At 37.5% G+C, this 22,346-nt stretch overlaps 1 protein-coding gene across 4 annotated transcripts in view; it reads right to left on the bottom strand.

Annotated features, from left to right (window-relative positions):
* The window catches only part of CAMSAP2 (calmodulin regulated spectrin associated protein family member 2), an 82,225-nt gene that overhangs the window by 4,026 nt on the left and 55,853 nt on the right, over positions 1-22,346 (bottom strand). For 2 of the 4 annotated variants that reach the window (XM_027666094.1, XM_027666097.1), the window contains 10 exons: positions 15,363-15,456; positions 14,203-14,296; positions 10,664-10,734; positions 10,083-10,152; positions 7,066-9,274; positions 5,853-5,989; positions 5,086-5,306; positions 3,942-4,041; positions 1,821-1,936; positions 746-864 (listed from right to left, as the gene is read on the bottom strand). In XM_027666094.1, the coding sequence (XP_027521895.1) occupies positions 746-864; positions 1,821-1,936; positions 3,942-4,041; positions 5,086-5,306; positions 5,853-5,989; positions 7,066-9,274; positions 10,083-10,152; positions 10,664-10,734; positions 14,203-14,296; positions 15,363-15,456 (3,231 nt within the window). The remainder of the gene's footprint in view (positions 1-745; positions 865-1,820; positions 1,937-3,941; positions 4,042-5,085; positions 5,307-5,852; positions 5,990-7,065; positions 9,275-10,082; positions 10,153-10,663; positions 10,735-14,202; positions 14,297-15,362; positions 15,457-22,346) is intronic. The other 2 variants (XM_027666098.1, XM_027666095.1) reach the window with 1 other exon arrangement.

Below are 22,346 nucleotides of genomic sequence, written 5' to 3'. Positions count from 1 at the left end.
TGAAGAAGAATTACAAAGAGAAGAAAGGTCAAGAAATACTGCTATTCTGGAAAAGAAACTAAGTCCAGATTCCAAGTACCTGTGTTGGTTTGATCTATTTAATCTGTCATATTTGTCACAGCTGGTAAAAGGAACAGTCCCATTACTCTCAAGGGTCAGATTTCTGTGTTATTTCTTTTGCATGGAAACACACTGGTCTCTGAGTTCTCACCCTTACGTATTTGTGCATCTTCATAAAGGTTTATACCAGCCTAAGAGAAAAGACTGAAAGGCATCTTCCTGTAACAGGAAGTCCTGAATTTGCCCTACTGCTTGGAAACTTGAGAAAAGCCTAGAAGGGATGTGTTTCAGTTCTTTCTGCTCATAAGAGTGCTGTGCTTTAGTTCTAAAGTTCCAAACCTGAGGATCTTTATGAATAAGGGGAAACGACTCTGTGAGCAAATTATGAAAGTCTACATATTGAAGTTCCCACATAAAACAAGCAGTAACTATTAATTAACCTGTGAATTAATTCAGCTTCCTGTGCTGCATGTACAACACGACAACTATTGTTTCTAAGGCCCTGGAGAACATTTCTGCCTACACTAGAAGCAAAAGTTACAGAAGTTACTCAATCCCTTCACTAAGAGCTGCCATAACCTCAGAAGGCTCCTTTCAATATTTGCACTTATACTTAAGGGTCTCCACAATGCCTGACTGTGGCTTGACTTAGGTGCTTAAGCTTTTAGGGGAAAAATTCCCTTACCTCCAGTATCTTTTTCTTTTGACCTTCATTTACTTTTCCAGCCAGGCAGCAATGTGCCAGTGCATTCTGAATTATGTACTTATTGGATTTAGCACTGGGTTCTTTGAAGAGCTTTGGTCCTATGGAAAAGGAATGACAAATCAGCTAAGTTAATCAATAAGCCAACAAAGAGTTACTTTAAATGCGGTGAAGCACTTCTGGTATGGACTTTTTGCATGCATAAAACCACAAATCCAGGAATAATACAGAATTAGGCTAGAGACCACAAATTTCACAAACAAGTAAAATGTCATTCTTTCAGCTGTCACTGAATTTACTTACAAATGTGTCTTTCATTATTAAATCATTATTATTGGCAGCCTCGGTAGATATATTTTCTCTCAGAAGATTGTTTTTATGGACAATAAAACATTTTGCTTTTTCCAACTAAAGTTTCAGTTGCCCAGGAGAGAGCAGTCTTTCTTTTTCTTTATCTACACCTACGATTTCAAGGGTGAGTGGTATAACAATGAAGCAGATGCAGTGCTTAGAGTAACTCTTGCCTGTCCGCTTTGGAATTCCAGAAATCTTTTACCCAAAACCAGAGGCAAAAGTTTGGACCTGAGACTTATCAGGTTATCTGGCTGTAAAAAGACTTGATTCATCTGGTTGAAGGAGAAATGTTTGTTTTAATTTCTGAAATATATGTCTACTTGTATTAAGACCATTTGAAAAAAACCAACATATTAATACCAAGTGCAATTTGGTCTTTGATTTTTGTAACTCTATTCTAAATTGAGCTGAAATTTCAACTCTTCTTGCCTGAAGCGCACAGTGATATGTGAGCCCATTTGCTGTTCTGAGCCTGCCTGCAGTTAATTCTGCTTATCACAAATGCTGCAGAGTCAGTACTTTTGTTTTGGATCTATAATTTAAACCTTGTATTATTACCCTCTACTTGAAAGGAGGTGAAAGTAACATTTCTATCCAAGTGTCCTCAATCAAGTTTTAGGAAGCCAAATCAAGATAACTGAAAACTTTTCATACACAGAACCATTATTAGGCAAGTACTTTTCTGAATATTGTTGTCACTGACCTGTGTACTCTGTAGCAGAGGCAACTGAAGAAGTTGTAGATGCATTTTCCCAATCTTTCTCTCCGTTACGACTACCACACCGACTTGGAGATAAAAATCCTTCCACAGATTCAGACCTAAACATTAATTTTAAAGTCTATTAAAAAATTTACAGCGTTCACCTGAGAAGCCTAATACGAAAGGAAGGCAAACTGCATTAAGGTAAAACACAATGATTTGAATTGCAGACTATAAACCTAAATGCACAATATTTATTGAAAATATTAAAGAAAAAATGAGTTCACATACTGTATAAAGTGTTTTGAGTGATGCAAGAAGTTGATATTTAGGTGACATACATGTTAGTCAATTTTTGGGCTATATCTGAGGGACAGAAACCTAACAGATATTCCTGGTTGTGAAAATATAATTACTAAGTGGAAATTCGGGTTACTTTTAACATTGCTACTGGAAAAACAATTATCTCATGTAGTGAACAAATCAGTTCTTGATAGAATGATGAATATGAAAAAAAAGTTTAGTTCATTTATACTGATCACTGTAACAACTGGCAGTGGGCACTGCCGTATTTAAGACAGCAAAACAATTTCCCTTCTGATTTTTGTTTTCACAGGCAGTAACTTCTAGTACTGTAATTCTTCAGGATGCACTCAAATGTGAATAGTTTTACATATAGAAGTCTAAGCAAGATTTTTAAGCTTTCTTAAATTATTACAAGACACTTAAAACCTTTTTTGATTGTGGCTACTGCAAAAGCCAGTCAAATTTTTAGCTCTTCTAAGTGAGAAGACAGGCACAGAATAAGATAAAAATGGCATTATATCAGCATTTGTGTGCACACTCATTTTCAGTAAAATAAGCAATAGAAGAAAATCCAATTTATAATATATCCTACACCTTTTGTGATTAGCACCTGCATGAAGAGGATCTGAAAGGTTTCACTGAAATTCTGTCAGTGGTATCATCAAAAGACAATTCTGATGTGAGGACAAGGTGATAGTACGGGTCTGGAAAGATACTGAAAATTCTTTCAACTCTGTTACTTTTAGCAATTTGCACTGAATTTTATAATGTTTTAAAAGCCTCAATCCCCTAAACCAAATCCAAAGCCAGAGGAAGATGTACTGTTCATTAGAAGCACAGTACAGCACTGTACAACTACAACTCCATAGACAGGGGTCATCTCCTGTAAAGTCTGTGTCGAAGAGCAACATCAAGCCTTTTCTAATAGCTAATATAGCTGGAAGAAATCCCCATCTCAATTAACACTGATAATTTTTAAGAGATGACAAGAGATGTTAGGCTATTTGGATCATTTTATTAAAGTTTCTTACGTAATAACTGGAAAGTCAGTTCTCAAGACTTCAAGGTAATTAATTGAAAAGTCAACTGAAACCAGCAGCAGGCATATCAGAGCTGGTGAGTAATGCACAATGGCCATGAAAACATGGCATATGATATCGTAATATGTAGTATTCCTTATCAATCCCTTTTTTCTAGTTTGCCTTTTTTCCCCAAGTTCTTTTCTATACAAAAGAATTAGTGTTTGTCTGAATATAATTAAGTAGTTACATAGAAATAATATTTTTCCTCTGAAGGATAATATAGGGGTTTTATGTTAAATTAAAATGTTTCTGTTGTTTTCAGGTGATTTTTAAAACAAAATAAATTCTGGTATTTGGGAAAGGTAGAAGTCCTAGTGAGCATTCAATAATTTCCTGCACAACTGCTAAAGGAAAAAAAAAGAAAAAACAGAAAAGAAGCTTCCATGTTAAAAAAAAGAAAAGAAGCTATATACCTGCACGTAGCATACAGGTTTAATAAAATATCCACAAGCTGAGACTTAAATACAAGCAGGTGAATTAAAGAGGCTGTGTGAATAGCATTTTGTTTTGACCTCATTTATACCTGCCCAACTGGTTTACTTGGTAAAATTTGCAAAACAAATGATCATGGCTCAGTACCCTAATGCCTGACAGTGGAAACTCTCCATGCCTCAAATCAGGAAAACATACCTGTTCTCAGAGTACACAGTATATACATGACCTCTTTAAAATTCATGCTTGTTTTACATAGCTAATTATCAAATTTTATCAAATGAAATGGTTATTTTAGCTTTACCTTGGTGTTCTCTTGCCTGACTGCACACTCTCATTGTCCCCTGTATTCAGCGATGCCAATGAAAGACTAGATACTGAAAAAACACGATAAAGCTGTGAACCTGGATAAAAACAAAGTTAAAGCTTAAAAACCTATGCAAGTAGTAGAGTCTGTTCATTAGACCCAACACCAGCATCTGAAAGTCAGTAGGAGCTTTTACACCTGAGACTAACACCCATACATGATATACCTGCATGCATATGTGGTGTACTTCATGTAAACACTTGTTGACAACCAGCCATTGGCAGCCACCAGGAATGGTCTCAGACTAAGTACCGGTGGGAATACTGGCACTATGCAAATCAAGGAATGCAATCAAAGTTAATAAGTCCTCATGAAAGAGAGCTTAAGCACTTAATTTAATGCTTGGGATGGATTCTTGGAAGGTGTTAATGAAATACTTTAAATGACCCTGAAAGATGGAGGGAAGTAGCCAGAGAAACTGCAGGAGAATAACAAGGTTACAGGAGGCTGTAAGAAAAAGGATCACTGAGCAATCTGGTTACTTTTTTTCTAATTGTAAGTTGGCAATACTTCTTCCAATCATTACTGCAGTTCTTCGGTATCTAAAAGAATGTTAAATTGTTCCACATGATTAGTGTTGCTATGTTCATAACTACACATGCAGTAGGTAAGCGAGCAAAATAGGAAAAAACCCATGAAATATGAAAGAAATGTTTTAATTTCAATTTTGTCTTTATTAAGTGGGAGTTTAAGTCCTCTTACCCTATAATCACCACTTTATTTATCGATCTCTTATCTCCCAACTTTTATTCATTCTTAGCTCTACAGGTGCAAGAAGAGATCAGTGAAGAAAATGTGGGGGTGTATGAAACTTGCACCACACAGGGGCGTCTCCCCTGTATTCTCACGGAACCAAGCTTTTTGTTTGTTGATATATATATATATATGTATATGCATGCATGCATAGCAGGTAAGTGACATTCACTTTTCCATTTCTATTGGCAAATTTGGCTTTCCAGTTTGGTCACGTGCAGCTTCAATTTAGCACAAGACACTCAAGAAGGCACGTGCTTGTTAGTACCAAAACCCAAGCTGGTGTTTTAGCATGAACAGACTCTTTTTCCACATAAACATTTGTTACCTGGTGGACCTTTGATTGGTGTCTTAGGTGATTCAATATGATCCCTATGAATAGATTTTGGACGTGGCTTTTTTTGTTTGATTGAGAGGGAACGTGGCTTTATGACAGTATCCATGTCTTCCATAAGCTTTAGTTGTTTCCTTCTCATATATTCCTGCTTAATAAATTCTCGCCGTGCTCGCTCATCCTCCTTCTTCTGACGTTCTTCTTCTGTTTTGCGTCTTAAAAAAAAAAAAAAAAAAGTAGTAAATTCCCCCGTAGGAACTTTCCAAACAAAGAATTTCAGTTAGCATGGTGAGGACAATACAGGCAGCAGATTGTTGGAACTTCAGAACTCTCAAACGTCAGTAAGAGACAATTGCCCTTTTTTTTTTTTTACAATTTTCAGACAGTTTAAATTTTCTGAGATATTGCTACTAATAAATTCAAACCCACGTTTCTCATCTTCACTGGTGTGACATCTTCACAGTGTGAGAACTGTGCATTTGTGCAGAAAGAAGCCCCAAGGGATGCACTCTCCCCAGAATGCCAAGCGGGGCAGGGCCTGCGCTCAGGCCAGCACAGCTCACATGTTGAGCCTGAGCTGTAGACTGATGCCACCTGCTGACTTGCAGGGCCAGCTGGGCTCCTCAGCACATCTGGCTCTAGCAGTAAATACCTTGGATATTAGGATGTAATGTTTTGACATGCAAGACACACTTTTAACTAAACCAGACGTTTTTACGTTCACCACTACTGATCATTTGGATCAGGACATGTAGTTTTACCTTGTCTCTTCCTTCTTATGTTCTAGTTCTGCTTCCAGCTGCTGCTTTCGAAGCAAAGTCTCTCTTTCCCTCCTCAAACGCTTCTCCAACAATGCTGCTCGTTTCATTGCCATATCATTTTCTGCCTTTTGATCATCCTAGCAACAGTATTTGAAGGAAAAGGACCCAAAAATATTAAAATCTCTGAATTCAGCAACTTGATCTTGCCAAATCATTAGACACTTAATTCTGAACACTGGGTTGCAATATCCCAACATACTCTTGTAGTATTTGGAATAAGTTTATTTTAAATGATTTTTCCTAAGTCTGCTACAAACTTTTCAAAATGGACTTTTTCCTTCCTAAATCAAACAAAATTCAACACTGATACAAGAAAACATGCCAAGTGAGATATTTTAGAGTCAGATCCCATGTGGCATAAACCTCTGCATTCAGCTTTGAAAGATTCTATGTGTATGGTAACTTATCACAAGCCCCAGTAACTATGCAGTGTATAGAAGTAACTTCTGATCAAGTCAGATGTTTTGGTAGAACTGAGGAACGCTTCCAGACAAGCAAGGCGCATCTCAGATACGTGATACCCCATTTTGGGGTATTGCAAATGGAAATTCAAAATCTTGATGGCTCTCAGTGTCTAGACCACTCTGTTACAATGGGCATTGTAGTTAAAAGCCTGTCTGAACTAGCTTTTTAATAAAAAGTCACTGAGGAGTGCTCCCAAATACCAGCTTCAAAAGGGAGTCTCAGAAGACTATACTTCATTAGCCAGCCAACAGAGGGAAAAAGGCTCTCCGAAGTGCAATTCAGAAACATTACTGATTTTTAAAAATGCAGGCTGTTATGTAGTTCAAAAGCTTTTAGTTAAGTTTGGGCTGCGATGGGGAAATGAGGGTGATATGTGACCATGTTTAATTAAGGTCACCAAAGCTTATGTTAAAAATAAATCTACATTCATCATGCATCTTTCTCATCAAAAACTCCAAGCACTCTTCCACAATTATGAGTGGAAAGTTCTGGCATGCTCAGAAGTGCAATATTGTAGAATATTTACCACTCTTATGATGCCAAATTAATCAAGTGCAAAAGATAAACTTGTACATTTAGAGTTGCAGAACTATCTGTTTTGACTTCAATCATCACTGACATCCACAGTTAAGAAGTTCCTTTTCACATGAAGCTAACAGCCAATGTACACATTCACTAGTTCTCTTACCTTAAAAAAGAATCCACAGCACACTTTCTGGTCATCTTCAAACTGTTCTCTATCACTCTCACCTTCGTATTTCTCAACAGATGCCTCACTTTTTTCTGGTGGCTTCAAATCTGATAGGGAAACTTCAATCAGGTTAGCTGTTTTGGGAGCCGGAGGTGGTAAGATCGGTTGGTTTAGCTGATCTTCATTTGGAGTGAGGCAGACTGTTTCTGTGATAGGCTGAGATAATACTTCAGAAACATTAGATTCAATAGGCTTAATCTCCTTTTCCTCCCCCTTCTGTTCACACTGGTTTGGCAATTTTGGTCCTTCTTCTTTTGCTACCTCTTCTGTAGACTTGGCTTCCTTCAAAAGATTTCCCTTTAACTGAGGTTCACTTACACGTTCACCATCATCTCCAAAGCAAACAAATGATCTAGTCTGAATGGGAACCTGACTTGGAGAAAATCTCCTCAGACGGGGAAGACTGTCCACAGACCGCGGGGCAGTCAAGGTACGATTTAGAGGTGTAATTTTCAGTTCATTTGGCCTAGGAGTCCTTTGCATTTTAATGTGAAAAGAGGCATTCTTCCTGTTGGAAGACTGTGGAGATTGATGTGTAGAGCGAGGAGATTCCTGTGAGAAAGGTGCAACAGCAGATGGAGTTCCCACTTGCCTTGATGACTTAAAGTCCCGAATCTGTTTCTGAGGAGAAGGCTGAGGAGGAGAAATAACCCAAGCCTGTTGCTCTCTCATCTGCATCAACATCTCCTGCTGAAGGGATAGACGTTGCATTTCTTGTTGTAGAAAGTGTAGGGAAGAGTTTAGTTTTTCTATAGATTTTGTATATTCTAAGAGATCTCCTTCATTCAAATTTTCTTCTGAGGGGCTTGCTAAATTCCATTGTTTTTCAGCATCGACGGAAGTAGCAGGAGATTTTAACCATTTGCTATGAGAATTTTCAGGGTTTTCTTTTATTAATTCTGAAGTCTTACTAGTTTGGTCATCTGATTTTTGAGTTTCTTTTTCTTTCAACCGATTATTGTCAGTGAATACCTTCTCATCTTCAGCTCCTGCTGCTTCTTCTCGGAGAGGTGATACTCCATCACCTTTCTTTTTCACAACATTAAGAAAGGCTGTTCTTCCCATTTTCTGCCGCTGCTTTGTGAATGCAGCTTCCATTTTCTTCTTCTGTGCTTCAATGGCTCGCCTCTTTTCCTCTAGCTTCATCCTAAGCTGTACCATTTCAGAAGCCAGTAACTGTGTAGTGTCTCTTCCCTGAGGAACAGATGCCTCCTCGGGAATATGAGCCCAAGCAACCATATGAGGGATGTTCAGCTCAGAACCTTCTGGTGTGGTTTTCTGAGAACTGCTTCCACTGCTTTTACTATCTGTGTGATTCAACTTCCTGAATTTCTGCTCTGCAAAGCTGGTCATTTTAACCCCCGAGCTTGAAGAGGCACTGCTGCCTGCCTGTGATTTAGTACTTACTGAGCTGGGACAGGGGCTTAACTGATCTCTGTGATTGCCAGCTCGCATGTCATAATCCTGGAGAAATTTAGATGGTTCTTCCATGTCAGAGTCCATGCTTACAGTATAATCTCTCAAAGAAGAATCCTCATCCATTGTCTCGGGAATATCTTCTGAAGGGACATGTATTCCAGTATCTACTTCTGTAGTGTCAGTCACAGGACTCAGAGCACCTTTAGTGTCTGTGATTATATCTGGGGTAGACTGATTTGGCTTAATGTTTGAATTCAAGATGCTCATTTCCCGATTGTGAAGAAAGAACCCATTTGTAATTTGGTCTGTTGGGAGAAGTCTGGGAGATTTTTCAGTGTCGTGAATTATCTGCAAAGCCTCTTCAATGCTTGGTGTCTCAATCTGATTGCCAAAATCATCCAGAACTGCCCTGTTCTGCAGAGCTCCATTTGGAAACCTGTAGTGGCTGCTCTCATTGGCATTTCTTTGATTTGCATTAAGAGACTGATTGGCCTTTGTGTCTTTAAGAGCTATCATGTCCTTTTCTTCTTCAATATCTTGATTTTCCTCTTCTCCATTTACTGGTTTGAAGGACAGATTTTTTCTAGAATGTTTTGGCATGCGGTTGATGTTTCCTGCAAGGCCTTCATTACTCACAGATCTAGGAATTCCTCTGCTTGGAGTAGATACTGGAATGCTTTTTTCTTTGTCAAAAGGAATGTCAAACGAAACTCCATGTAATGATGACCTAACAGAGATCAGAATAAAGAACATAACTGATCAACTCATGGTTATTAGTAATAGTAATAATGAAATATTCATATTTCGTTTTAAAATTATTTTAAGCTGGTAGTATTAAAGGCACTGTTAGTACGGTATTTTGCCTAGCTTCAAGTATAATAAATTCACATATATTTTTACATATTTAATAAATAGATATAAATACAATAATTACTTAAAGCACAATAAAATAGCACATAACATTTTCTTCAGAGTCAGACAATGCTTTTTATTACTTTGGAATAAATTTTGAGCATTTTAGCAATATAGGCACTGCCATCACAGATCAGAAGGAAGTTGTGAAAAGAGACAATTTACACACCACTACAACTCTTACTGTTTTAACTTTAGTTTACACCCTACAGATTAAGAGTTTATAACTGGTCTAAGTGAAAACCAAAACATTCAGCCTGATTGTTCTTAGTATCCACAAAATAATACAATTTTAAATGCTACTGAGTTCATTAGCCATGTTATTCTTACTGCTTTTAGTTCATTGTGATGGGTAAATGTGAACATATTAAGACCAACAATTCAAATATCTGAAAAATACCTCTTTCAATGTAAAAAATAAATAATTTATTTCTGAAGATTATTTCCTGTTCCTTACAAGTCCTTAATCCATGATACATTTTTCTCTTTTTTCACTTTTCAAGTAGCTTATAAGAATTCTTATTACAGGACTGTGAAAATCCAATTACAATGGAGCATTTTACTACTACTCATGACCAAAAAATAATAAATTTTTAACTGCCTCAGACAGAAAGACGACTTACCTTTTTTCTTTGGGCCATGTCCCTACATACCCATCTACATAAGACATTGATGTGGACCTTCTGATGACTCCTAAGTGAAATGAAAATAGGACCCAATGTAATTGCTGTGAAAAATGATTTTAACATCACTTTCTGTTACTTTAACAAATTATTTTGCTTCACTACTCAGAACATTGCAATGGCAAAAACAAATGTTTATATATTGAAAATAAAAGTAGAGGAACTGAGCCAACTTCATCCTGAATATATATTATACCCCTCATCCCTCAAAGAATTTGGTACTGAGTACAATAATCTACAAATACTACTAAAATATACTACAGATAGTTGTTGTAAGGCATCTTCCACACAACAAAAGCAGAAGTCCAATTACAAAAATACACACAATATACGAGGTACAAACACAAACTTCCCATTTGTACACTTTATAAATTATAGAACTCATTCATTAGCCTTTCATGTAAAGGTCTCCCAGGAATTTCTGCATAAATAATGTTTGAATAAATATATGCAAGACAGCAATTTAGTTTGAGGACAACACCTTGCCTCATTGCCTCTTCCACCCATTTGTAAGTTGTTACCTGGAACAGATGAATAAGGCTGCTGGGGTGTATGCAGTTGGTGAGACGGTGGGTAAGTTGGACTTTCCAATCTATAAAACAAGAGATATGAACTTAGAAACAACACATCAAAAGCCACATTATGAAAAGGCAACCAGACTTCATGTTCTGGGCCAAAACAGATTTATTTTTTGTGACAGGGAAGAAAGTGAGGTCCATTAACATACTTGTCTCATGGTGTGTTTCATGCAAATGTGTTTATTAGAAGGTTCACATTTTTTTAGTAAAAAGTCCAAACATAAATACGAACAAAATGAGGCAGCTCCTACTGGCCTCAAAACTGAGTGATTGCAGCCAACATCACATACTTTTCATGTGTTTCTATTATCAGTTGCTTAGTCTGAAACTTCTGCTTTGTGTCTGGACTGCAATATGCACTAGAAGTGGATAAAGAAGATTTTGTGATAGACACGGCTTTATAAATACACAAAATATATTCACTACTAACGAGTAATTACAGAGATTTCCTCTCTTTCTACTTACACAGAGACTTCATTTTGGTTCATAGAGAAGGTCTGTAATTGAGTGGCTGTGTTAATCCAGAATCGGATTAACATAATTCAATGTTTTGATCAAGGTGCTTCTTCAGCATCAGAACAAAGACACATACATAAAGATGCATGGATTTGTAGGTAAAACACTTCTAAAGAAGCCAGACTTCAAAACTATGCTGGATTAAATCCTTTCATGTTTTGAATGTTGTCCACTGAGTTGAAGAGCACACTCCTAAATTGACATTTTTCAATCAGTAATTTTCAGAACATTTGTTTAGTGCTATTATATTATATATATATGCTGTATGATGTAGAAATGTCTACATAATATTTGTAAGAAGGATATTCACATCAGTTTAAGAAAAGTAATGTTGTTTACAATCTATAAAAGCATCTTTCATATCATTTATTATTCAAAATAGGTTCTCATAAATTCTTGATTTTTTGTGTAAACAACACTACATGATGTATCTGTTTTACGTATCATTTGAGGTTTCTGTGAAAATTTTAAAATCATAATTTCTAAAAAGTTATCTTGAAAGAAATGATCTCCAAATTTCATCCAGCAGCCTGTGAAAATTTGCTACCACAAAGAAAATCTATGCACTTAGTTTTTCCTCAAGTAAAGACTGATTCTGGCACCAATACTGTGATTCCATGGCAACCTTAGACATCGTAACCGCTCACTGCCACAGTCCCACTCCCTCCTCTGTGCTGGATCTGGCTCTCCATCCCATGCTCTGACTCATTTGAACAAGCTGAGGCAACAGAAGAACATTCACTTTGTCCGACTGGGTTAGTTTTTCCTGCCTCTGTGCACTGAAATGGCAGTTCAAACACTCAAGGGGGCAGGAACACACAGCTGGGACAATGAGGAAGGCCAGGACCAGAACATCCTGCAGTCAGGTCTGTTCTGCCAGGGAACCTGCAAGCCCATGTGTTTGATTCCTACCATCTGAAATTACTTCTTGGGCCCCTCTTTTGTCCTACAATCCAGTGATGTATCATCAAGCTGGATGAAGTACACTGGTTTATGAGGAAAGATACAGTGAATCACTTTGGGAACCCCTGCTTCAAAAGAGATGTTCAAAACTACTGTTTCTTGTTCTCCTGGCTTATAGGCTCAGTCTATACAAAAATAAATTCATTGCCTACAAGGGAAACACTTCAGATACATACAGCAAAAAGATTTGGAATCACAGCATTTAATGACAGTAAGAAATATTACTCCCTTATTAAAGTCAGAGCAGATTTCTAAAGGCTAAAAGCATACTCAGAAATCTTAAACCTCAAACAAACCTCCACAAACCTCAAACCCAACCAGACACCCACCCCTTTCTCCAAAAACCCCATCCAAAACCAACAGAAAAGGCTAAACAGGATTATCTGGGTTGGCAATCAATAACTTGTCGAATATTCAATTAAAATGCTAATTTTATCCTTCTCCTCTGCGCCAGTTAAGACAGTCAGTAAACCTTGGCCCCAAAATCATAAATATATTGTAACGCTACCCCACATTGACTATGTCCAGATCAGGTCACTGGAAGGCTTTCTTTACGTTCACAAAAGAAAGATTAAAAAGAAGGCCTAAGGTGCATTTTCTGCCCTTATCATAGCATCGTTTAGGCTGGAAAAGTCCAGCCGTTACCCCAGTACTACCAAGGCCACCACTAAATTGTGTCCCTGAGTGCCACATTTACACATCTGTAAAACACCTCCAGGGATTATGACTCCACCACTTCCCTGGGCAGCCTGTTCCAGTGCTTGACAACTCTTTTGGTGAAGAAATTTTTCCTAGTATCCAATCTAAATCTGCCCTAGTGCAAGTGGAGGCCATTTCCTCTCATCCTATCACTTGTTACTTGGGAGAAGACATCAATCCCCACTTGTCTACAAGCTCCTTCAGACAGTTGTAGGAAGAGAGAAATTCATCACATGTAAGATAGGCTAGAGAACACAAGGGAAATAGGATGCTCTTATATTGCTTCCAAATCTGTAACAGTAATACTAAAAATAATGTTTCATACTGTCCTGGTTTCAGCTGAGATAGAGTTAATTTTCTTCCTGGTGGCTGGCACAGTGCTGTGTTTTGGATTCAGTGGGAGAATACTGCTGATAACACACCAATGTTTCAGTTGTTGCTCAGCAGTGCTTACTCTCAGTCAAGGACTTCTCAGTGTCCCGCTCTGCCAGTGAGAAGGTGCACAAGAATCTGGCAGGGAGCATGGCCAAAGCCCTGAACTGGTCAAAGGGATATTCCAAACCATGGTTTGAAATTCCTGCTCAGTGTAAACTGGGGGAGTTAGCCGGGAGGGACCGATTGCTGCTGGAGGATGGCCTGGGCATTGGTCAGTGGAGGGGGGAGCAGTTGTACTGTGCATCACTTGTTCTCCTGGGTTATATTCCCCTCTCTCTCTTATTTTCATTACAAATATTATGATTATTATCATCATCATCATATTTTACCTCATGAGATTTTAATTTTCTTTCCCATTCTCCTCTCCACCAGGAGACGGGGGGTGGGAAGCTCATCATAGCTAAGTATTTCTTTTTACCTCTATGACATTTGTGGTACTTTAGTAAAATAATCAAGCCAAACTAAAACAATCACTCAGAGGTTTTCTTGCTGTTTTCTTAGTTTTCTTTCTTTATAATTTGCTGTGAATTCCAGAAAAAAAGCTCTTAAGAGAGCAGACTTGGTCAGCAGCCCCATTTGAAATTGAAGAGGACAAGGCCATGTGCCACCTCTCTGCTGAATGGCAGGGGTTCTTTTGGAAACTGGTAATGGAGCAGCACGCTGTCTGTACAAACAGGAACAAGCAGCCTGCCATGCAACAAGGCAGCGAGGGCCAGAACTATGGAATCTTCCACAAAATTCCACAGATAGTATTTGGTGACTCAATCCCTGAGCATTGCAAAAAGGCCACAAAAGTAAATGAACAACTGTGTTTGATTTTTTAATAGAAAGGAGATTGTGAAGCAGTACTAGTGATTCTCTGACATTACCTGGCTACAAAGTCAGAACCAGATGGAGCATCCACATAATTTCTTCTGTTAGCGTTCAAGCTGTGAGCAGAAGCCGCATCCTTTGCAGGTTCAGCTGCCAAGAAGAACAAAGCTCAAGTTATTGTACTTTAGTATTCCGTTAAAATACATAATAGATAAACTGTCCAGAATAAACTGAAATACTATTTTCAAAGATTTAAAGAATTTTCACTGATTACATTATTTAGATTAAAACTCAGTCACTTTCATTTTTACCTCCTATTGGCACTAATTAGGGGAATGGAAAATGACAAAATAAACTGGAAAAGACAAGGGAAGAAGTAATAAAGAAAAGAAAAACTAAAAAAGAACCACACAATTAAAAGCAAGCAAACCATTTTAGCAAAAATTTGTTCTTCTGAAAGAAATTTTTCTGATAAAAATTTCTCCCCAAACTCTCAGACTGACTTTTCGGCTAGAAAATAGGAGTCTTTGGCACATCTTAAATTACTTAGCAATATTGAAAGACTTAAATCAGATTTGTATGTGCTATAAAGAATAAAAATGAAAAATAGATATAAAAGCCACACATTGAAAATCTCTTCCTAGTGCTTGGAGAGTCTATCACAGCACTGCTGTATGAACAGTTCAGATACTGAGACTTTGTATTCATTAACAGATCTCAAGATCTACCGGACAGGTGGATTTTTAAATTTGAGAATTTGCTGATGGAAGACTGTGCCCTTGCACCCAGGTACCAAATGCAATTTTACAATTAACTATCTATTCGCTTTCCCCAGACTTGTGTTCCTTTCTCTTGGTATCTTCTCAGCAATACAAGTTCTTAAGGCTAAATTCTGCTCTTGGTTCCTTTATTACGTTTGTAATCCTTGCATGGGCATAAATGGATTCTAGGCTTGTTTAGGCCAGGAAAATTTGCAAGTGATTATACCACAACAATTTAAACGAGTTTTTGGTAACAGACAACAAAATCTAATTACGATTTATGCGATGAGATGAAGATTAACAATGAAGTAAGAGTACTCTGCTCCTTCTTTATGGAGGTTATACACTGTCAAATCCTGTTAACAAAAATATTCACTGCATCTGTGAACACAATGGCAATCTGCACACATACATATCAAAACGTGCATATTAAGGTCAATACATAACATAATTACCTTGGGGGTGCACAACAACACGAGGTTGTACAAATGATGGCTTCACCACTTCAAACCACCAGAACAATTCTGCCATGAACACCATGTAATTGCTCTACCAGAAAAAAAAAAGATGGGGAGAAATTTATGTTAAAATACAAGCCTGCAAATAAACAGATTAAGCAGCATCTGGGAGATGTCTCTGCATTTCACCCAGTTTACAATCTCTACTGATTTCTTAGAAAAGGAGACCAGTAAAACTGATCTGTAGCACCAACTATCTAATATACATAACTTGACCAGATTGCCACTGACTGGGATGAAATGTTTCATAATAAACATATGCTCAAGCCTGATGTCCTCGCAGGGAGGGCAGTGAGGTGCAGGATTGGTGGAAGAAAACGCCTGCCAAACGGATCAGTTATTTCCATTAAAGAGCAGTGAGAAGCCCATTGTTTCAAAAGGCTAGGCTATGCTTTTTTTCAGAGATTTTCAACATGAAAAAGTATGGTAGCCCTTAGTTTTAGTGTAGGAAGTTTAAATTTGATTTAGACTTTCATCTTAAGTATGTGCCTTTGGTCACATGTGTGAAGATCTACCCAAATTTACAAGTTTTTAAAGCAAAACAAAAGCCAGAAGCAGAGCTTCCTCACTGTAGGTTAGAACAAGGTTTCAGCTCCAAAGATTTATGCACACTTAATACACTGTTGGTATATCTCCCTACTGTACATTCCCATCACACAGCTATGAAAGACATGGTGTGGGAGCCCCAGATTTAACACAAGGGGACAAACAGGTGAAAAGGAAGAAACAACTGGTGACAAACTGCATCAGCAACAACAACAACAAAAATCAATAGAGAGGAAAAGCAGGCAGAAGCAGTAGCAGTCATTTCTAATGCAAGAGCATACAAGGAGTGCAAAAATTTGACTGGGAAGACTGGAGAGTTGAGAGGCCAAAGCTTCTACACCCAAATGCTACTCCATATCTAGAAATAACAACTGAAGGGGATCAGCAAGCATCCAGGCCTGAGCTGGCTCCAGCAGGTGCACAGACCTGTGTCACCAGTCTTACAAAGTCTGAAAATGTAAACAATAAAAACCTCACTTATGCATTAAGCTGGGAAACCATAATGAAATACTTTTTAAAACAGTTTGTTAGAAAAATTCTAAACAAAATGTTGTTTTATTTCAAAAAAACAAACCACAGGACTTAACACTAAGAACATAATTTTAAAATAAACAAAAATTTATTTTAAAAAGTTAAATAATAAATGGTATAGCTTCAATTCTGTATCAGAAAAATTTGAAAACATAATTCCGAATATCTATTTGACACTTTTGCTTCAGATTTATTCTTCCTGCATATTTCTAACATTGATCAACCTTTACTCCAGCTAAGGGATGCTCTTAGACCAAAAGCTGCTCACACGCTTCAGTTTATGGTAAAGGGATCAGGCAGATGTTGCCACAGTTATTACATACAAGCTATAAATAGATTAGGAAAAACCCCGTCGCTGCTTATTCAGCTCAACAGAACTGAATGAGGAAAAGTACATAGCAAAATTTTTTCCATTCAGAGAAAATGTCGAGTATAGCATTTTGGTATCACTCACTGATTTCATTAGGAAGCAATGAAAAAATCAGATGTACTTCTCAGACAAAATATGATTTTTAATACTATAATTTCTAAATATTGCAATTTCTCTCAATATTCCCCCTCCTCTTACCTCTCCTTAAACTCTTAAATTTTTAACTTGATTTTTTAGTACAAAATTAAATTATTAAATGTTCTAATAATAGCTTTCTCCCCATCTGAAATAACCTTGCATTTAAATACTGCAATTTCTTATGGTTATGTTGAAATGCTGCATTTCAGTGAAAAGTAGACACATAAAAGCTTGACTATTGTATGAAGGACTCAGATAATCCTTCTGAGATTATCTTTGTTTTTCCAAAATCACCAAAGCAGTGTTTACTGAACTAAAAATGAAAGTGCTGTCTGCACAGCCCACTGAGAACAGAGGCTACTTCAGATGTCTGATGATGAGCCATCATGATGGAAATCACGTTTTCTCACAAGTTATTTTTAGTCAGAAAGGGACGTTAAGAATGATCAAAGGGAAAGACTGATGATCAGTAACAGAATTCTTTGGAAAAACTAGCAGTGGGTCTGTAGTGATCCTGCTATCCAGGGTTAGAAAGAATGTAGATATTATTACCACAGGTTTTGCCTTGGTTATGGTGACAAAATTCTAACAGCTTGTCACATGATTATCACATGCACTTACACACACCAATGTTCAGAAGCATAACAGTATTTTAATAGTAATAGAAACTAGCAAAGCTCTGAGCAGTTCAGACTGGCTCAAGCCCCCTAAACAGCAGATGGCAGACTTGCAGCTTCAGAGATCCTTTCATTTGCTAAACATCCTCATTTGATTTTTTTAATTTGATATTTGCAGACTGTTCCTCAGTTGTATGAAGTCAGTTGTACTACTGGTACTGCATCATCTGGTGCTGTACCATAAAAACCCTTCTGTTTAACAGATTTTGGAATGCTATCTTTTTGGGGCAAAAAAATTCCCATATTCTGTAGCATAAAATCTGAAGTCATTACTTGCTTCTGTACCATAGGGAGATATAAGCAAGCTTGTTGTTTAAAATTCTATACAAAAAAAGGCAAATTATTTTCTTTAATATCTCTACTTCCCCTTCACAGTTTTAAAATCACTATTAATTTTTAAATCAAATTAGCTAGTGGGAATAGTATGTCCAATCTTGCCACTTAAAATAAATTATACCTTCCTAATACTTATAGGTTTTAGATCTGCATATTTATAGAATAATAACTACAAGATCATATACACAAATGATAGAAACAATTTGTCATCAGGCCTGAACCCACTAAAATTGGATGTCAAAGCAGCCATAGAGACTTTTGGAAATTTTTTCAAAATTAACATACAAATACACTGTAAAATTTATATCATGATGCACATTAAAATCTCTCTTCAGCAGGCCAGGAAATGTCACCTCGAGTGCAAATCCACAGTTTTTATGTTACAGAAGTGCCAACATAAATGCACCAAGACTGCAGAAAACTGGAATGTATAGAGAAGGCCGAACTGCAGTTGTGTCTGATCCATGCACCACCAGTTTGTCCTATCTCCTGCCACAGGCTAAGAAAAGCCACAACTCAATTTTAAACCTCCAGTTTGTCTTGTTTCAGACCAGAACAAGAGGGAAAACTGTCCGATGAACATCAGTGAAAGCAAACCACCCTGCTTCCCTTTAAATAATGAGTCAGGAACGGCTGGTCCCTCTCAGGGGAGAAATCGTCTCTTAAAAAACTGTTCCCTGGTTGAATCTTACTTTTCATTCCTGATCCCCAATCCTTTCAACCCAGTCAGATGGGAATCAAATCCCTGGATGACTCCCACCATACATACCCAACTGCCTCACCAAGCACAGCCAGCTGCTCTCCCGGGTCCTTAAGGAATCCACGTTCACGCTTACAGGGCTTCAGTTGCCAGTTCAGGCTTAGGTTGGCAGCCTGACTGGCAGTGGGTTTTCCACTGAGACTGTAGGGCAAGCTGTACGACATGTGTGGACATCCTGCAGCCCTGAATTTCTAGGATTTATCTATGCAATGTATTTGAACACTATTTTTCACATCTCTCATGCTGATTATAGCTTCTGCTTACATTGTTTACAAAGTCACCACCAATATTACATCAGAAAGTGCAAGTATTCAAAACTGCTCAAGTGCAATAAATATTTTTTAGTATACATCAATCCTTCAGATATCATATGCTCCTGTTTAATTCACCAGTGAAAAGACAAAAAAAAAGTTCTGAAGGATCTGAATCAAAAAAGATTTGACAGTGCAAATGTTTTTTCTGCCTCTCTGGTTAATAGTCAAGTGCAAAAATTAGGTAGCTATTCCATGTGCTTAGTTGTGATTCTGCACAGCTTACAGTGGCCCACATTTAGGTCAGAGGAACGCCCTTTGCAGACAAGAGACAGCAATCATCTCTCAGATTTGCTTCATTTCACATTCTGAAAGCTTTCACTCTGAAAGAAATATGCCTTCTGTATGAGCTTGGGTGAACAGACTCTACAGTTACCAGCACACAGCAGCCAAAGAGAAGAAGCATCCATGATGAGGGGCAGCACACAACAAACAGCCCCCAGGAATTGAGAGGCTGCAGAGATTTCTGGCCCTGTTCAATGCCCAAGAACCCACAAGGTCAGAACTGCAGGACTCAGCCACATCTGTACAGGACCATCAGCACATGCCAGTGCCAACAACAGGTTGTACAACCCCAACTGTGCCAACAAGGGCTGTAGTTATTACATGCAGAAAAAGGCTATAAGTATATACACACCCCAAGAGACAAATGAACCCCTTGAGAAACTTACCCAAAAGCCACTGGTGAGCCAGTATGACCCCCAGCTTCTGGGAGACCACTGGGTTGGCCTCCAACCCCATAAAAGTGCCTGAGTGTGTGTGTATATTTGCATGAACTCTGTGAGCAAATGAATGCATCGTGTGAATAGTTATCTCTTATCAATAGTTCATTCTATTAATACTAGCAGTTGAACTAATAAAAGTTGTTCTAATATTGATTGTGATCTGTGTCTCACCCTCAATCCCCTATCAGAAAGAAGGGAATGTAAAACACACATAGATTAAATGAGTAGCACAAGTTTAGGATCACTATTTAAAAAAACAAGACACAAAACCACACATTTTTGAAGGCTTGGGTAAAGGAACACAAAAGACAGTAATTAACTGCATATCAGTTGATGCAATGCCAAGTTCCCACATAAGCTCTTAAATTATGGGAAACATCAAATGATTGAAGTTGTCTGCCAGTACCCTCTTTGACAGTTAACCTCATAAATTACTTGTTCTTAGATTTGAAGTCTATGGTCCTACTAAAATAAATTGACAGAGAACTATCTAAAAATATCAATATAATCAATTACAACCAAATATGTGTTTTTTCCTCTTCTAGAAATACTTTCAACATGTATCTCGTGTGACAAATGGAACAGGTGAGATGCTCTTTTTTTTTAATTCTTCCTATTCAGAGACCATATATGCCCCTTACAACATCCTTTTAGGAATTATACATTCCATAAGACAATGAAACCACAAATGCTACATACCTCCTATTACATAACAGTGCTAATAAACTGTTGGGACAAAGCAATAAAGAAGTCTTTACAGTTCTGCACGGTGGCTCAAGCTTCTTGTGATGGCACTTCATGCAAGGTTTTCTATTTCTACAGATTTGTTCTTTGAAAGGGCAGAGTAAGTGCATGTCAAGACACAATGAAACAGTTTTTTCAGTTTTATGTACTTTCCCAGATTCAGGTGAAGAACGGGATACTTGAAAAATAAATCCTGTCTGAGGATAAAACTGCTTGCAGGAGAAGGGAAAAAAAGAAGTCTCTGCAAGTAAAGAGAGATCTAAGATTTTCTATTATTTCCTCTTGTTATATAGGCAGAGAGGACTCAGAAAACATTGTGATTATTTTTATGTAATCTCTCTGTACTTGTGTTTGTCTGTCTCAAAGGAAAACAACCAGAACCAGTATGATCCCTTGTTGGTGCCTCAAGCATCCATGCAATGTATTCAAATATTTTTTTTCTTTAATATCAGTAGCCTTACTAAACATCTTATGAAGAGCTTCACAAATGTATTTTTCTTAGAGGAGGTGAAATAGGCAAGTGAGGAGTAACAAAACTTAACTTTCTGCTTCCTTTGATTATGGCACATTAAAGCTGTCTAGAAATCCAGACAAAGTGGATTTCTCCTCAGTGCTAAAACAGAACTAAGCCAACAGTTTCATCTGCTGCAAAATCAGAGAGCCTGTATCAAAGACTTTAGATGCTTGTTAAGTGAAGTTTTAAATTAATATGACTGTATTTCTGTGCATTTTGATGGGAAAGCGAAAAGCAGGCACAGTCACATTGGTCAAGTCCAGCACCAAATTTCTGCATCATATCCTGTCTCTAACCTGCCTCAATCTGTGACAGCACAGTGCAGTCTGCCCTGGGAGGAATGCAAGGGACATACTTCGTGCCTGATCACTTCAGAAGAGGTTCTGCTCCCTTCCTTCTCACAAACTAGCATGAAGTCAGGACACCTAGTACAACTGTTAGGACCACACAAGGAACAGCACTGTAATTCCAAAAATACTGCTGTGACTTTTTTTCTGGAGGCTTTTTCCAGTAACGTATCAGGAGTTGGTTCTTTTTAATTTTTCTATCACTTCTATGAATGTAAGAGACTTTTAACCAAAAGCACAGTGGAATCTACTGTGCAGTGTGAGCCACCCTGAAAGTAGACAGGAATTTCAGCTGATTAAAAAAGACACTTTCATAAATCCTAAAACTTCATACTATGTAAATTTTGTAGGCCAAGATAAAAGTGACTTCTACAAACCAGTGTAATTCAATGTGCAATATTTAAAATATCCATTTACAATACAAGCTTTTTCAAAGTGACAATAAAATTCTTTGGAGAACATACGCATTATTAAAACTTACTCTAATCAGATGCACTGGAAAACTAAGAAAGAGCTCCTTTAACTATGAATTTATTTTTAAAGAAAATTAACTCTTAACACTGGAAAAGCAGAGTTTTGTAGCACTAGTCGAAGTTTCCATGCCAAGTTTTAAAAGAACAACTTGGCAGCTTTGCTTTGTAGCATTTACATCTAAATAAGCATCTACACCACAGCAACTTGTAATAACATGATCACAAAAGGGCTTTCTCTGTTCTAGAAATACTCAAAATCTTTGAAAGAACTCTAAATCTTATCTAGAAACAGTGTTCAGAAACAGCAAAATCACTGAGTCTGTAGCACTTTCAAAGTGTAAAGTCTGATGCATCAGGATACCGACAAAATATTTACTACAGTTACTTTGTTAACATTGAAACTTCATAGTGCACACTGGCTTGAGAAATAATTCAAGTCACTACTATAA

This window comes from Corapipo altera, unplaced genomic scaffold (genome assembly GCF_003945725.1).
Source record: "Corapipo altera isolate COAL_440 unplaced genomic scaffold, ASM394572v1 119, whole genome shotgun sequence".
Lineage (NCBI taxonomy): Eukaryota > Metazoa > Chordata > Aves > Passeriformes > Pipridae > Corapipo > Corapipo altera.
Note: the sequence above shows the minus strand (reverse complement) of the source record. Positions and strands in the feature narration are given on the sequence as shown.